Genomic DNA, 18,657 nt, shown 5'->3' on the forward strand with positions numbered 1-18,657 from the left:
CAAAGGATTAAATAAATAAGTTTACCAGTCTCTTCTGTTATGGCCTGTAGTTTTTATTTTCTAAAAGTTAGCAGACAGCATAGAGCATAAAGTGATTACTTTAAATTGCCCTAGATTCATTTTGCTTTTTTAAAAAATTAGTTTTGTATTCTACTTTTGTTTTTCACCCAGGCTTTTTGTGATTAACTTTCCCCATTGTTAACAAACATCAAAGATTCCCTGGAGAATTTTAGGTAATGACTTTTGTCTTAAGCTATTTCTCCAAGTATGGAAGTAACTATTCACAGAACTATTGAAGTAACGTTTTGTAATACTCTTAACTAAGTAAACTATACTATATCTTTTTCTGTTACATAAAATACTTTAGTTTCTGCTAAAGGGAATACATTTTTTTTAACAAATAACTTTCAGTTATAAATACAAAAAGATTAATAATTTGGGTCAAAGTTCCCTTTCCTTTTAGTATTCTTTAACTAAAAATTATGAAATGATAATATGCTAATATAATTTATTAATAGTAGTACTTTTAAATGAATTTTCATTTATTAACAACAATTTCAAATGTACAAATTTGGTGATTATCACACTATGAGATAAATTATTTGGAGTTGAGACAGGAGTTGGCATATGTGCACTTGCAATTGCTCCTTGACCTGCTCTGTTGATTCATGGCATTGGTTATTAATAGCAAATGCCATGCTGTCTCTGCCTTCCATTTCTTTTCTTTTCCTTTCTTTCTTCCTCTCTTTTCTTTCCTTATTTTTTCTTCTCTTTCCTTTTTCTAGTTTTCAATTTTTCTCTTTTCACCAATACATTCCTAGTATATATGCTGTTAGGGAATCATTTTGCAGATTCTTCCTCTGTGATTGGCTGGACAAGAAATCTGTGGACATTCCATAGACAATCATAGAGGTTACTGTATATATCTTGAAAAACTGAGATGATTTTATCATTATACAATTCTGTCTCCATGTTGATGAGCTAAATAACTTCAACCCTGACTTGTTTATGGAAGATTTTGCTCAATTCAACCTCCTTATATAGCTTATTTATTAATAATTTAGTTTATATCTTTTGTTGGCTTTAACTTTTCATAGATGAAGACTCTACATCTATTTGTAAGAGTTAGTAACAATTTCATGACATTTTCCCTGATTCGAAATCCGGGTTTGATTTTGGAGGAAATAGTCTGACAAATAAGGTCTATATAATTTAAACGTGTTTTAGAAATATTTTACCAAAGAGTCCGAGATTTTATTAAAGAGGAGCATCGGAGTAATTTATTAAGAACATAATATTAACACTATAAAAATCATTTTTTTTTTTTTTTGAGATGGCGTCTCGCTCTATTGCCCAGGCTGGAGTGCGTGGCACGATCTCAGCTCACTGCAAACTTTGCCTCCCGGGTTCAAGCGATTCTCCTGCCTCAGCATCCAGTGTAGCTGAGATTACAGGCATGTGCCACCAAACCCAGCTAATTTGTTTTTTGTATATTTAGTAGAGATGAGGTTTCACCATATTGTTTAGGCTGGCCTCGAACTCCTGACCTAAGGTGATCCACCAATCTCGGCCTCCCAGAGTGCTAGGATTACAGGCATGAGCCACCGTGCCTGACCAAAATCCACACTTTATGGGTGATGGCTTTATATTTCTTTCTGTTTGCAATTTATTAAAATTTAGATAATTTCACTATGTATCATTTAACAATGAAGTAATCCCATTTGAAGGCTATATTATGATAATGCTAAAATATTTTTACAAAGTAGCACTATTTGCTCAGATTTCTTATTTTTGGATAGAAAATGTTAATAGGTGTTTTCTATTATAATACGATTTTCCAAAGATAAGGCACATAGTGTGTGTTCACATTCTTCTTCCTAACTTCTTCAGCTTTCCTTCTTATATCTGGTATGATAAAAGTCTTCAATTCACTACCATTGTTTCTAACTGAATGTGTGGAATTATGAATACTCCCCTTTTCCCTCCAAAATCTATAAATATTCTGTCACACCTTTTAAAGACAATCCTTTCATCTATTTCTTCAATCAGTCCCCATTCTCTGACACCAAAGCATCTTTACCTCACAAAGTCCTCTCTCTTTTCAGACATCTATCTGAATGATACTGGCTAATCTTTTCAAAAAGTTCTTTCAAATTCCCAGGTGCACTTTGCTGTGTCATGATCATCAGTTCTTTGTTCTTGGCCTTTATCTAATCTTTCAAGGTTTTCCTGACAAAGTCATCTTCTTTTCTGTAGGCCCCCTCCCCATCTTTTTATGGAAACTCTTCCAGTCATCCTGTTCATAACTTTGTCTCAATTTTTTCCTTCTTACTTGAATCAGTAACTCTTTTCAAATGTTTTCTCTAATTTTTAACTTTTTTTCACGTCTGTCCTATCATAACCTAGGCCTTCATTTCCTTACACTTTGTTTCCCCAACTACTAATTTTCTTTCTCAGTCTGTTTTGTATATCCACACCAAAGTAATGCTACTTAAATATTCTTTAGATAGTGTAATTTCTCTTTCCTTAATTCCAAATTTCTGAATATTCTCTACCAAATATGGTATAAAAAGCCACTACAGAACTCTGAAGGCATTCAATAATCTGAAATTATTCTCTATTTCATCATAAAGTTTCTAATCTAGCAGGATAAATATTCAGGTACACAGCTAAGCTTACTAAAATTTAATATCTTCTAGATTATTAATCAGCATGAAATGCTATGGAAACAGGATAGTGTCAAAATAGTTTATCTCAAGGAAATAAGTTAGGCTTGTTTTTGATTGGTAATTTGACTCACAAAATTTGACAAAGAATAGAAAAATTAAGTTAGAATGACAGTTTGCTAAGTTAATTCCCATGGCTATAATCAACTGTAGTTTAGGGCAGTAATTGATAAGGTCTTGGATTTTTATGTTACTTTCCACTTCCAGGCTAGAAAACATTAAGACCTACATTAACTTTTAAAATAGAGTTCTATTAAGTAGTTCTTAGTTTTCCTTAGGGCCAAGGATAATTATAGTAAAAGTAAACTAGGAGCTTATCAAGTTGTTATATATTGAATATTGTTTTCCTCCGCAGAAGTTATATTTGCTTAACGCGTTTCTTTCTAATAGAGAGTATCTTAGGTTCTTGAATGCAAAAGACACTTTTCAGAAGCTTCTGAAATGATGCAATTGATATATTTTTCAATGTTTAACTGATTATTAATACTGATATAGTGCTTATAATTTCATGGGAAGGGAAAAGAGAGCCAAGTAGACGTTTAATTATTATGGTGATATATACATTAATTCTCATAAGTGGCCAAATCTAAGAAGAAAAAATTATACTCAACCCAGTATGTGAGATGGACTCACAGAGCCAAGTCAGATCTGTTTTCTACTTCAAGTAAAGTGAGTCTCCCTTGACATTGAATGAGGTTCCTTTTCTGACTCAGCATGTTCCTGGTAGCCCATGCCAATAGGTTATAACTATAAAATATATTTCATCATCTTCTCTCTTGAAAATACGAAGGAAAGGAAAAAGAGAGAGGAATGGGAGGGAGAGTGGCAATTGGGAAGAGAAAGAGAGCAATAAATTATTGCAATTCTTCTTTGGAGACTGACAATTGCTTGACTTAAATTAGTATACAATGTGTTAGCTTTCATTGAAGGGTTACCATTACATGGAGCAGACCTTTATTCCTTTCTTTGGAAATCTGGAATCGTATGTTCTCTCTAAACAGGAATATTTCCTACTATGTCTTTTCTATTAGTTTTTTTTTATTATGAACCTTATGAAAACATTGCTTTTTATGTTCTGTTCTTGCTCTGATTTAGTTGCTCATGGGGACAAAACTCAGCTGTATAACTGAAATCTTTCTCAAACAAAGCTGAAAAATAACATACATAATCTGTCTAATAAGAGAGCTCTGTGGCTTCCTCAGAGATACTATACAATAGTTTTAGCCATCTTTAATATTGAAAACAGGTCCAAATTATATTTTTATACTCTGGTTTAAATTTCTATTTATTTTTTAAAATCCTAAGTATTTACAAAATCCTCAGCCATAGTCAATAATCCTTACATAAAAGGCATGTACCTATTATTTCTTCTAGTCTTTGAGCTTTAAGGGGACCTGACAAATTGTTCATGGGTCATTGGAAGACGGATTTAGTCAAAGAGTAACGACCGCAAAACATCTCATAGGGATAAAAAGCAACTTTCATTCCTCTTTCTGTTTCTGTAGGTATCTTCTCAGTCCTCAGCTTGGCCTCTGAATGCACAACCCTTGCCGCTGAGCTTCCCAAAGTTTCCTATGTGAAGGCTCTTGATGTTTGGCTCATTGCTTGCCTTCTCTTTGGGTTTGCTTCCCTGGTGGAGTATGCAGTTGTCCAGGTGATGCTGAACAACCCCAAAAGGGTTGAAGCAGAAAAAGCCAGAATTACTAAGGCTGAGCAAGCAGATCGAAAAGGTGGAAATGCGGCTAAAAAGAATACTGTAAATGGAACAGGGACTCCTGTTCATATTAGCACTTTGCAGGTAAGGACAAAATTACCCCATGAAATCATTTCCCCCAACCTCTTCATAGTGTCAAGAGAGAGACACCTTTGTGTATGAGACAAGTTTTGAGGAAATTAGCATTTGCTTGTTTTTCTCTCACAGATGAAAATAAACTGAGCACAACACAGTTTATGGGAAACGTGCTTTTTAGAAAACATTCAGAACGTTTAGGTCAAATACACCTAAGGAAAAAAGTAATGCCTTATTAAATTTTTTGAGGACTTTGCACTGAGTTTAAGGATTCAACTGTGCTTTGATGGTCACCATTGAATATGGAGACCTTGCTGGATGGAGCACAGACCTTCCTATTGTTTCTCATTCAATGTATCTTAATGAAAGGCCCGAGGACTGTGGGGCATCACTGATCATCGGCCTTACATAAAAAGGCTTGGAGAAGCCCATGCTCATGATTAAATCACCCACCATTCCCCATTACGTTAGAGAGCTTCACATGGAGCATGTCAGGCAGGCTACTTGTATATTGGATGTCTGGCTCAGGGAAATGATGCCCGCAGTTAGGAATCTGTCCCGCCCAGCAGTGAGCAGCAGGAGAAGGAATATTTAAGATTTTACCCCATAACCCTGCCTTGTCAATTGATTATGGGTCTAAGAATAGTGGGTAATGGTAAATCTCAACATGCCGGGCTGTGTAAAGGATTGAGGTTAGCTGTCCATTTACCCCAATGTGCCCCTCATTGATGCCCTCTGGATGGGTGGACCAGTCAACCAGAAGACCATTTCCATTGAGCTAAGAGCAGTAATTCCACAGAAGACCAATAGATCCATTCCATCCTACAACCTTGAAAATCTTACCTTCCATGCTTTTCCTCTGGTCCCACAATTACTCTCTCCGTTTGTTAATCACCACTAGTCCCCTTACCTAGAATGCTAGACTAGTATACCGCATGTGGTTCTTAGATGCAGAAGCAAAGGAACCATGCTTATATGGTGCTGCCTGTGGCCTTTAAAAAACTGTTTAAGTCATTTATACTCATTTTCTGAACCTAAAGCCAAGATCCTCTGCAAATACTTAGCTGAAACCTTCAGGGAGGCTTCTCGAAGCCTTAGAACTCCTTTATGCCTTTCATGAAGAATAAGGATAAAATTTGCATTAATCCAGCACTATCTTGGCCTTAAAGATGTCCTTAATATATCTTTTTCATACTTCTACATCCAATATTTCTATATCATTATATTTGAAGTGAGTTTCTTGTAGACAACATATAGTTGGTGTTTGGTATTTAAACTGCTCTGCCATTCTCTTATGTTTGAATTGGTATATTTAGATCACTTCCATTTAATGTAATTATTGATATAGTAAGGCTTTACTCTATGTTTTATTTTTCTTTGTTTCGTTTATTTTGGTTTTTGTTTCTCTATCTTCTTTTTCCTTTTTTCTTTTTTTTTTTGAGATGGAGTTTCACTCTTGTTACCCAGGCTGGAGTGCACTCTTGTTGCCCAGACTGGAGTGCAATGGCGTGATCTCGGCTCACCGCAACATCTGCCTATCAGGTTCAAACGATTCTCCTGCCTGAGTAGCTGGGATTACAGGTCCCCGCCACCATGTCTGGCTAATTTTGTATTTTCAGTAGAGATGGGGTTTCTCCATGTTGGTCAGGTTGGTCTTGAACTCCTGACCTCAGGTGATCCGCCTACCTTGGCCTCCCAAAGTGCTGGGATTACAGGCGTGAGCCACTGCACCTGGCCCTCTTTTTCCTTTTTTAATGTGGGTTACTTGAACATTTTTTTAGAATTTCATTTTGCGCTTTCTGTGTTGTTTTTAAGTGTATCTCTTTGTTTAACTTCTTTAATGGTTGGTCTGGACAAGCATCACGATCTACTAGTGTCATTATTTTGCTAGTTTTTGTGATGTTTAAGAACGTTACCTCTCTTTCATCCCTTAAGCTGATGTTTACAATTGTCTTAAATACTTCTGCATACATTTAGAGCCACATTATAGTTTTTCCATCACCATCAAATATAATTTAGAAAACTCAAGGAGAAGAAAATGTTATTGTATATTTTTGCTATGTTTTTCTTTCATCTTCATCTATTCCAAGGTTATATCTCTTTTATTATTTTCTGTTTAGAGAATTTCCTTGTTTTTTGTTTTTGAGGCAGAGACTCACTCTGTCGCCCAGGCTGGGGTGCAGTGGCGTGATCTCAGCTCATGCAACCTCCACCTCCCGGATTCAAGCAATCCTCCCACCTAAGCCTCCCAAATAGTTGGGACCACATGTTTGTGCCACACCACACCTGGCTAAATTTTATATTTTTAGTAGAGACAGGGTTTCCTCATGTTGGCCAGACTGGTCTCAAATTCCTGGCCTCAAGTGATCCACCTGCTTCAGCTTCCCAAAAGTACTGGGAATACAGGCATGAGCCACCGCGCCTTTTGGGGAATTTCCTTTACCCATTTTTGGATAGGTCTGCAGGTGACACATTTTTTTTACTTTCCCTTTATCTGAGAATGTCTTGATTTCTCCTTCATTGTTGAAGGATATTTTCTCTAGATGTAGGATTGTGAGGTTACAATTCTATATGTATTTCTTTTAGCACCTAAAATGTATTGTGTTCACTTCCTTCTGGCCTCCATGGCTTCTGATGAAAACTAGTTGTTCTAATTGTTTTTCCCCTGTAGGTAAAGTGTCACTTGTCTCTGCACGCTTTCAAAAAAATTGTTTGGTCTTTTGGTCAAGTAGTGATCAGAAGTTTAATTATGACATGTCTCTGTGTGGATTTCTTTGAGTTGATCTTGTTTGGGATTTCTCTCAGTTTGTTGAAAATGTAGGTGTATGTTTCTTGCCAAATTTGGAGTTTTCAGCTATTATTTATTTGTGTACTTTTCCTGCCTTGCCCTCTCTCTTCTCTTTTCAAGACTCCGATAACACAAATGCTAGATTTGTGATACAATTGTCCCTGGGTACTGTAGGAGACTGGTTTTAGGACTCTTATCAGATACCAAGGTCTGCTAATGCTCAAGTCCCTTGTATAAAATGTGAAACTTGGACATTTATTATTTTTGCTTATGATTGCTTTGGCTATTCAGGCTCCTTTTTAGTTCCGTATGAGTTTTAGGATTGTTTTCTCTAATTCTGTGAAAAATATGTTGGTATTTTGATAAGAATTACATTGAATCTATAGATTGCTTTGGGCAGTATGGTCATTTTCACAATATTGATTATTCCAATCCATGAGTATGGGATGTGTTTCCATTTGTTTGTGTAAGGTTATTTTAATTTTTTTTGCTGCTTTGTAAGAGAAATTGGGTTCTTAATTTGATTCTCAGCTTGGTCATTGTTGGTGTATAGCAGTACTACTGATTTGTGTACATTGATTTTGTAACTTTTGTACATTGATTTTGTAGACTTTACTGAATTCGTTTATCAAATCTAGGAGTCTTTTGGAGGAGTCTCTAGGGCTTTCTAGGTACACGGTCACATCATTGTTGAACAGCAATAATCTGACTTCCTCTTTTCTAATTCGGACGCCCTTTATTTCTTTCTCTTACCTGGTTGCCCTGGCTGGGACTTCTTGGACAATGTCTTCTGTAATCTCCCAGTACACTGATATTTTTCCTCTGCCCTTTACATTTTCCTGTTGATCTAATCTATGAGTTTTACATTTTCCATTTGGTATGTGTGTATTTTTTTCATTTGTTCCAATCATGTTCATAATTGGCCACTGAATAATTTTTATCATGAATGTTGTAATATCTTTCTCAGATTTCTCAGAATTCTCAGATTGTTGTTGTACAGTTTGAGATCTTTTGTTATACAGTTTGAGATCTTTCCCAGTTTTTTGTATGATGAGTGATTTTGTGTTGAAACTTGGACATTTTGATATTATATTATGAGACTCCGAATCGTGTTTAAGCCTTCTGTTTTAACTTGCTTTCTCTGGCTCTGTTCTGTCAGGGGAAGGATGAGTGCTGCTTCATTACTTCCAAGCAGAGGTACAAGTCCAGGTTTCCCACTTCGTCAGGGTAGAGCTCTTGGTACTGCTGGGTGGGATTGGGGGTCACCAGTTCCCCGTGTTGTCTCTACCAACACAGCAGCAGGGGTTGCCTTCGTGACCAATTGGTGTTGGTGAAAGTCCTGACCCTCCATGGCCTCCTGTGACATCACCTCAGCGTGGAAGAGAGCCTCTTGTTACTGCTGGGTGTAGGTTTAAGTCCATACTCCCTACATAGTTTCCACAGACACTATGGCAGGGAATCAGGGCCTTGTTACTGATCTACAGTGATGGAAGTCCTCAATCACCACTTGACACTATACTTCAGTGTGGATCGGGCTGCCTCATCACAGCCTTATTTTTTTTTAATTATTACACTTTAAATTCTAGGGTACATGTGCACAACATGCAGGTTTGTTACATATGTATATATGTGCCATGTTGGTGTGCTGCACCCATTAACTCGTCATTTACATTAGGTATATCTCCTAATGCTATCCCTCCCTGTTCCCCCCACCCCATGACAGGCCCTGGTGTGTGATGTTCCCTACCCTGTGTCCAAGTGATCTCATAGTTCATTTCCCACCTATGAGTGAGAACATGCAGTGTTTGGTGTTCTGTCCTTGCGATAGTTTGCTCAGAATGATTGTTTCTAGCTTCATCCGTGTCCCTACATAGGACATGAACTAATCCTTTTTTATGGCTGCATAGTATTCCATGGTGTATGTGTGCCACATTTTCTTAATCCAGTCTATCATTGATGGACATATGGGTTGGTTCCAAGTCTTTGCTAGTGTGAATAGTGCCAAAATAAACATATGTGTGCATGTGTCTTTATAGCAGCATGATTTATAATCCTTTAGATATATGCCCAGTAATGAGATGGCTGGGTCAAATGGTATTTCTAGTTCTAGATCCTTGAGGAATCACCACACTGTCTTCCAAAATGGTTGAAGTAGTTACAGTCCCACCAACAGTGTAAAAGCACTCCTATTTCTCCACATCCTCTCCAGCACCTGTTGTTTCCTGACTTTAATGATCACCATTCTAATTGGGTGAAATGATATCTCATTGTGGTTTTCATTTGCATTTCTCTGATGACCAGTTATGATGAGCATTTTTTCATGTGTCTGTTGGCTGCATAAATGTCTCCTTTTGAGAAGTATCTGTTCATATCCTTTGCCCACTTTTTGATGTTTTTTTTTTTCTTGTATATTTGTTTAAGTTCTTTGTAGATCCTGGATATTAGCCCTTTGTCCGATGGGTAGATTGTAAAAATTTTCTCCCATTCTGTAGGTTGCCTGTTCACTCTGATGGTGGTTTCTTTTCCTGTGCAGAAGCTCTTTAGTTTAATTAGATCCCATTTGTCAATTTTGGCTTTTGTTGACATTGCTTTTGGTGTTTTAGTCATGAAGTCCTTGCCCATGCCTATGTCCTGAATGGTATTGCCTAGATTTTCTTCTAGAGTTTTTATGATTTTAGATCTAACATTTAAGTCTTTAATCCATCTTGAATTAATTTTTGTATAAGGTGTAAGGAAGGGATCCAGTTTCAGCTTTCTACATGTGACTAGCCAGTTTTCCCAGCACCATTTATTAAATAGAGATTCCTTTCCTTATTTCTTGTTTTTGTCAGGTTTGTCAAAAATCAGATGGTTATAGATGTGTGGTATTATTTCCGAGGGCTCTATTCTGTTCCATTGGTCTATATCTCTGTTTTGGTACCAGTACCATGCTGTTTTGGTTACTGTAGCCTTGTAGTAGAGTTTGAAGTCAGGTAGTGTGATGCCTCCAGCTTTGTTCTTTTGGCTTAGGATTGTCTTGGCAATGCAGGCTCTTTTTTGGTTCCATATGAACTTTAAAGTAGTTTTTTCCAATTCTGTGAAGAAAGTCATCGGTAGCTTGATGGGGATGGCATTGAATCTATAAATTACTTTGGGCAATATAGCCATTTTCATGATATTGATTCTTCCTATCCATGAGCATGGAATGTTCTTCCATTTGTTTGTGTCCTCTTTTATTTCGTTGAGCAGTGGTTCATAGTTCTCCTTGAAGAGGTCCTTCACATCCCTTGTAAGTTGGATTCCTAGGTATTTTATTCTCTTTGAAGCAATTGTGAATGGGAGTTCACTCATGATTTGGCTCTCTGTTTTTCTGTTATTGGTGTATAGGAATGCTTGTGATTTTTGCACATTGATTTTGTATCCTGAGACTTTGCTGAAGTTGTTTATCAGCTTAAGGAGATTTTGGGCTGAGACAATGGAGTTTTCTAAATATACAATCATGTCATCTGCAAACAGGGACAACTTGACTTCCTCTTTTCCTAATTGAATACCCTTTATTTCTTTCTCCTGCTTGATTGGCCTGACCAGAACTTCCAACACTATGTTGAATAGGAGTGGTGAGAGAGGGCATCCCTGTCTTGTGCCAGTTTTCAGAGGGAATGCTTCCAGTTTTTGCCCATTCAGTATGATATTGGGCTGTGGGTTTGTCATAAATAGCTCTTATTATTTTGAGATATGTCCCATCAATACCTAATTTATTGAGAGTTTTTAGCATGAAGGGCTGTTGAATTTTGTCGAAGGCCTTTTCTGCATCTATTGAGATAATCATCTGGTTTTTGTCTCTGGTTCTGTTTATATGATGGATTACATGTATTGATTTGCATATGTTGAACCAGCCTTGCATCCCAGGGATTAGGCCAACATGATCGTGGTGGATAAGCTTTTTGATGTGCTGCTGGATTCAGTTTGCCAGTATTTTATTGAGGATTTTTGCATCGATGTTCATCAGGGATATTCATCTAAAATTCTCTTTTTTTGTTGTCTCTCTGCCAGGCTTTGGTAGCAGGATGATGTTGGCCTCATTAAATGAATTAGGGAGGATTCCCTCTTTTTCTATTGATTGGAATAGTTTCAAAAGGAATGGTATCAACTCTTCTTTGTACCTCTGGTAGAATTTGACTGTGAATCCATCTGGTCCTGGACTTTTTTTGGTTGGTAGGCTATTAATTATTGCCTCAATTTCAGAATCTGCTGTTGGTCTATTCAGGGATTCAACTTCTTCCTGGTTTAGTCTTGGGAGGGTGTATGTGTCCAGGAATTTATCCATTTCTTCTAGATTTTCTAGTTTATTTGTGTAGAGGTGTTTACAGTATTCTCTGATGGTAGTTTGTATTTCTGTGGGATCGGTGGTAATATACCCTTTATCACTTTTTATTGCATCTGTTTGATTCTTCTCTCTTTTCTTCTTTATTAATCTTGCTAGTGGTCTATCAATTTTGTTGATCTTTTCAAAAAACCAGCACCTAGCTTCATTGATTTTTGAAGGGTTTTTTGTGCCTCTATCTCCTTCAGTTCTGCTCTGATCTTAGTTATGTCTTGCCTTCTGCTAGCTTTTGAATGTGTCTGCTCTTGCTTCTCTAGTTCTTTTAATTGTGATGTTAGAGTGTCAATTTTATTCAACAAAGCAGTTAAGAACCTACTGTTAATGTCACCCTACTTCTAACACTAGTATGTGCCATACACAATGGTTTTATGAGTAAAAGACAAAGAAAATAGTACCTATGCATACAATTTTATATAAATTGGAAAATAAAAGCTGCTGTTTATATGTAAAGGAGATCTTTTAATGTTAACGATTTAATGGACTTAAATTTAGCAAAATATATACAAATTATTCCCTCTGAAAATATTTTGTTGTCTGTAGAGGATACCATTATTGACATGAAATCATGCCTAATTATTCTGGTCAAGAAATACTGCATAAAGTTATTTGCTTTTAAATTTGTGTGGAATGAAACTTAAAAGAACCACAAAGAAAATCTTAGAAGCTAAAGTTGGAGGCATTAGAAAGTTTTTAATAGCATCATTTTTTATCCTTGACAGTTTCATTATCACACTACCTCATTTTTGTTACCAATAATTTTCAGAAGTGACAGAAGTTTATATGATGAAAGTAAATGAGACATATATTTGTAATAAGGAACAACTGAAAAATTATTAATTGTAGGTTAATATAGCCAAATTTGCTTTTAAGAATGTGTGTTAAGTAGGGTTAATGTCTTGTTTATAAGCAGTTTATTTCATCTCTTTTCATGTGATGTTATAACTGTTTAAAATAGTATTTATAGTGTAAACTCTTTTGTACTTTCATGTACATATTTGATATGATAATAAGGTGTAAAAGAAAATTTTCTTTGTGTAAAATCTGTGATGAATGGGGCAAGGAGACTAGCCAACTACTTAATGAACCATGACCTATTTAAGAAGCCCTGAGTACTTCTCATTAGGGAACCTAATCTTGTTCTTTATTCAGTTATGTTATTATCATTAAAAATTACTTCTGTAGTAGAGGTTCCGTCCACCCCACATGTGCACCTCTACTTATTCTTGAATACAAGAATCTTCAAATATATCTCCAAGAGACGTTTTAAAGACTTAAATGGCTAGAAACTTAATATAACCAATTTGCAGCTTTTTTGGAATGCTTTGTAATGTTATGGCTTCAACACTGAAAAAATTATTGACTTACTGACATAAAGCAAGTAACTTTATGCAGTATATAAGTAATCTCTGTGAATAAACATAATATTCTATATCTATAGTTTGAATAAACTGGATCAAATCCTAACATTATTTAAATTGCTGGCAGAATTTATATGGTTATATAAATAAAATAGATTAGAAAATTGAAAATATTTATTTGTGGCCTAGGTTATAATATTATATAAATTTGGCCATTTGTTTAGTTATTTACAGATACTAAAACCACACCTAAAATGATATAAAAATATGATTTATAGCAAATGCATTTCTACAGTATATTCTAAATATACTTGGTTTTAAGCCATTAAGTCTATAGGCAGAATCTAGAGTACTCCTTTGTTATGATAAGTAGCTTCAAAAGCATAATGAGTAGATTTGATATGTAGAGTCTGTTCTCCACTTCTATTCCAATCAAGATAGTGAGTTACTCTTTGCAAAAGTTCACTGATACATGCGGAGACTCACACATTCCTCAAACTGCACTGGAAAACTGAAGATTAAATGTGGTCTTCTGTCTGATGTTCTGTCTGGAACAATAATAGGGCAGATGTGAGTGTGCAAGTCTGTGTGTGTGTGCATGCATGCATGCCTGTACAAGTACTGTTGGAGGTGAGGTGGTGGACAAATTGATGAAAGTAGTCTTTTAAAAATTCAATTTAGATAAATGGGGCAAAAAATAGATATATATTTGTATATGTTTATGTGTGTGTGTGCATTTCCTGAAGTCATATTTAAAGAGTTTAGATTGTAGTTGCTGCTTTTTCTCTTTCTCACTCTTTCGACTTGTGTATGGTCCATTTTGTGCTGTTATAAAGGAAATACCTGAGGCTGTATAATTTATAAGAAAATGGGTTTATTTGGCTTGTGGTTCTGCAAGCTGTACTAGAAGCATGGCATCAGAATCTGCTTCCAGTGAGGGCCTCAGAAGGTTACAATTATGGTGGAAGGTGCAGGAAAGCCGGCATGTCAGATGGCAAGAGCGGGAGTGAGAGGGAGGACAGGTGCTAGGCTCTTTTTAACAGTCAGATTTCACTTGAACTAACAGAGGGACAACTCATTCATTACCACAGGGAGGACACCAAGCCAGTCATGAGGGATCTGGCCCTATGACTCAAACACCTCCCACTAGGCCCCACCTCCAACACTGGGAGTCACATTTCAACATGAAATTTGGAGGAGACAAATATCCAAACCATATCAACCAGTTCCTATTTTTTTTTGTCATTTTGCTAGATACACAGTATAAACTGATAGGGACTAAAGCCTCTCCGTACTTCTTGATGCCATGCAGATATAGGCACTGCTCTTTCACGCTCAGTTGAGCTCTCACAATTGGTAAATTGTAACTGCATATTAAAGAAGTGGAGTGAGGGGGTGGGGACAAGAATCCTCTTTTTTCACATTGACCTACTTCTTGACACACATTCTTAAAAGCGAATTTGGTTATATTAACCTACAATTAATAATTTCTCAATTGTTCCTTATGAATATGTGTCTCATTTGCTTTCATCAACTTCTGTCACTTCTGAAAATTACTGGTAACAAAAATCAGGTAGTATGATAATGAAACTGTCTAGAGTAAAAAATCATGCTATTAAAAACTACCTCAATTAAAGTCCTGTTGAACCAGGATAGGACTGTTTCCATTTGGGCTATTTTATAATGAACAATTTCTAAATAAGTCAATATGTTGTGATTTACATCTTTTTTTTCAACTATCAAATGTATAGAAAGGTGAACTTCTAGTTCCTCAATCCCCATTCCTCATCAATATTTTTTGTGTATTTTTCTGCAAACATATTTACATAAATATCTTTTTAAAAGTTTCTTACCCACTGGCATTTTATAAATATATATATATATGGCATAAAGTATATAATAACAAAGCCAACATTTGTATGCTAGCTTAAGAAATATAACATCAATATATGCTTATAATTGGAAAATAAATGGAAATAATTTAAATGTATAATCACAGAAGGATGTATAATTACATTTAACTTGCTTTGTCAGTCAGTTTCTCTTGGGCATTTTTGCTATCCACCTTTGAACACTGCCATCTGGCTCTTGTCTAGGAAATATATATATATAAATATATGTGTATTCAGGTAAAGGATAGTCTCCTGGTACCTAAAGTACTGTTGAGGAAAGATTTGTTTTATTTATTGTGTGAGGTATAGTGTTTTTAACCTAGCTATAATTTAGTAAATGTAAATAGAATCTATAGAATTAGTCAATGTATTAATTATATTAATAAAGCAGTTACTAGAGTAACTGTGATATACTAATAATATACAATTAAATGGTTTCCATGTTCAATAAAAATTGAGTAAATGTCAATAGTGAAGATTCTGAAGGTGAATAGCAAAACTCAGTGGTAAGAACAGTGAGAAAATGAAGCAATCTAGCCAAAAGCTAACCTTTTTGTGGACTTCTGTAATATGTAAGTGCTATTCTCAAACATTGGTGTTAGCCTACTCCTCTAATCTAAGAGCATTTTGATTACTAGAGAGAGTTCAGCATAAAATATAATTGTCCTTTTGTATCTGCGGGGAATTGGTTCCAGTATCCCGTGCAGATATCAAAATCTGTGCATACTCAAGTCCCTGCAGTCTGCCCTGTGGAACCTGTGGGTACAAAAAGTTGACCCTCTATATCCATGGATTTTGTAAACACTGTATTTTTGATCTGCATTTGGATGTAGAATCAGAACCTACAGATACAAAGGGGCAACTGTATTTATTGAAAAAAAGCCCATGTATAAGTGGACCTTTGCAGTTCAAACCCATGTTGTAACTGTAATTATTTTGTATATCATTGGGAATTTATTCAAATTTAATAATTCAGAAATTAGTGACTGAATAATAATCTCTGTAGCATATGGTCTATCTGAAGAATACATAATTCCTTTGTATTTTCTGAGCGTGTTTGGTTAAGTTCAGCCAACATGTTGGGAATGCCTATCACTAGTAAATATTTGGTTCATGGTAATTGTGACCATTTTTTAGTCCTTGTTTGTGAATGTGGCTTAGAGAGAGTCTGTCTCATTGGAGGGATAAATTCCTTAGCATTTATAAACCACTCTACTTGGAAATAGGATCTATAGGGAAGTCAAAGGCTAGTAACACCAGAACATTTTTATAATCCATATATTGTAGAATATTGTCTCTGTCGTGGTTAAATATGGGAGCAAGGATGGATGTTTATTTATTAGTCTTACAACTGAGAACTTTCACAAGCCTGGTAGCACCTAAAATCAATCTGAGCTTTGAATCCTTAGCATGAAATAACCAATCAAAAGTTCATTCCATGACATAAGCCTTATTATGTAGGCAACATTTTAGAGCCCTAAATGCTCAGGCAATCTGATAGTTTAATCAGATAACCATTCTCTCTGTTAGTTCTTTGTGACATAAGCAAGTATTTCTTGTAGAAACTAGCAATTTTAAAAATATCCTTTGAAGAGATGTGTTTTGTAAGTAGAAAAATTCTAAATACATTATCTTCAATATTTATTCTTAGGTTGGTGAGACCAGATGCAAAAAAGTTTGTACTTCTAAGTCTGATCTGAGATCTAATGACTTCAGCATTGTTGGAAGCTTACCAAGAGATTTTGAATTATCCAATTATGACTGTTATGGAAAACCCATTGAAGTTAACAATGGGCTTGGGAAATCTCAGGCTAAGAACAACAAGAAGCCTCCCCCTGCGAAACCTGTTATTCCAACAGCAGCAAAGCGAATTGATCTTTACGCAAGAGCATTGTTTCCTTTCTGCTTCTTGTTCTTCAATGTTATATATTGGTCTATATATTTATGATAAATGTTTTCCATTTGTACAAAATAAAATTCTATTTCATTGTGACTTACTCCATTCATAAATGCCAATCTGTGAGAACTTTTGAATTTTCATAGCAACGTTGCATTTTGGATGCCATTTGATTGTAATAAAACTGTGGCACCTTAATTTTGAATGGCAGCATGATCATGTAATGTCTGTGCTCTAATAACGATGTATATATGTATAGTGAACATATTGCTTAGTAACAAATGAAGGACAAGCATACTACATAATATAATCCATACAATTCTCTTCCGTTAGTGTAAACTGCAAATACTACAGATAATTCTGATAATAAAATGATATGCACGCTGAATCCTGCTATGGTCACCATTCTAATGTATGCAGTATTTCCGATTTCCTTCCTTGTAACTTTCAAAGAAAGCCATCTTATTCTTGTAAAATTTTAGATGGTATTATCACAGATTTACAAAGGTTGTATTACATATTGTTTAAACTTTGTAAGTAGAAATATATCAGTTATAATTATACAGGCTCTGTGGAGAAATAAAGTTCAAAAAATATTAATTTGTAAAATCAGCTCATTTTAAAGTGTGCTTGTGTTGTCAAGATATCAGATAGTAATACACAGTAAGCATTTTTAAACAAAGGGAAACCTATATTTATGTAACTGTATACTGAATTCTGACAAAATAAAAAATTAAAGATACCTTATTGATGAAATATTTAGGATAAACAAAATTCTATTAAATCCACCTTAAAACCTAAATGTGTTTTCATGGATTTCATTTGTTGGCACATATTACACAAAACATTGTGCCTTAAAATGAGTCATACATATTTTAAATTGGAATGCAGTAATAGATACGTGATTTTACATCATTTTTAGGAAACCAAGGGGAAGTAATAAGTTGAAAAAGAAATCCATAATTATTAAAAGATTTTAACTTTTTTATTTTATTAAAATGCTTGCATATTTTAAGTAAAATTAAACGTGTTTTCTGAATTTTTTTTTATTTGAATATTTTGGGGTTAGTTACAAAATATTTAGAGATTAAGTAAATAATAGCTTTGTTTGTATTAGACTTCACTTCTGCTTGTATTTTCTTTCTTTTTAAAAGTCTAGACAACTGAGATTTACTTACTTTGAACTTGTTCCAACCCAAAAGTAAGCACTAAGTCTCATTTTATGAGACCACCGTTTCTTAATATCACATCCAGTGCACCTTTGTCTTTCTGCCATTCTGAAATAAAACTATCAGTAATTCACATAGATAAACATAAGACTAAAGAAGTATGTTTACATTATTTGGAGAGTTTTGTTGCAGCTACCAGTTTGTATGGCAAATTTGATAATAAAGTATTGTTTATGCAAATTGCCATATGTAATTCAGTGCTATTCAATTTATTGAAGCCTTGCATTTTTAAAAGATTCTCACTGATTATATTATTTTTAATGGGATATAATCGAATCCTTTGTAGACCTTCAGCACCCTCTAGTTGTAAAGGTGACATCCGAATAATTTTACAGTGCTACAGGTAACCCTGTTGATGGACTTAATATCTTCTAGGACCCAGGGCAAGAGCATTTTAATGGAACTGTGGTAAGAAAAAAAAAAATGAATAGGATTTAAATCACTTAAAATGTTTACTTGTAATAATTATATTTGGTTATAATCTGGTTCCTTTATTTTGGCAAGTTTCATTCATATTAGGGAATTTGATCTAGATATAGAGTTTTAAGTGGAAGATGTACCATATTGAAGACGTATCTCATTATATAGAAATTTATTTGTGGAAAATAGTATAAA

General features: G+C 35.0%; 1 protein-coding gene across 3 annotated transcripts in view; it reads left to right on the forward strand.

Moving 5' to 3' along the window:
* Positions 1-18,226, forward strand: part of GLRB (glycine receptor beta) — a 92,519-nt gene extending 74,293 nt beyond the window's left edge. For 2 of the 3 annotated variants that reach the window (XM_055276237.2, XM_055276238.2), the window contains exons 9-10: positions 4,232-4,524; positions 16,568-18,226. In XM_055276237.2, the coding sequence (XP_055132212.1) occupies positions 4,232-4,524; positions 16,568-16,864 (590 nt within the window). In that variant the 3' untranslated portion in view covers positions 16,865-18,226. The remainder of the gene's footprint in view (positions 1-4,231; positions 4,525-16,567) is intronic. The other variant, XM_055276240.2, reaches the window with a different exon arrangement.
* Positions 18,227-18,657: the final 431 nt, after the last annotated feature.

Source organism: Symphalangus syndactylus, chromosome 4 (genome assembly GCF_028878055.3).
Source record: "Symphalangus syndactylus isolate Jambi chromosome 4, NHGRI_mSymSyn1-v2.1_pri, whole genome shotgun sequence".
NCBI lineage: Eukaryota > Metazoa > Chordata > Mammalia > Primates > Hylobatidae > Symphalangus > Symphalangus syndactylus.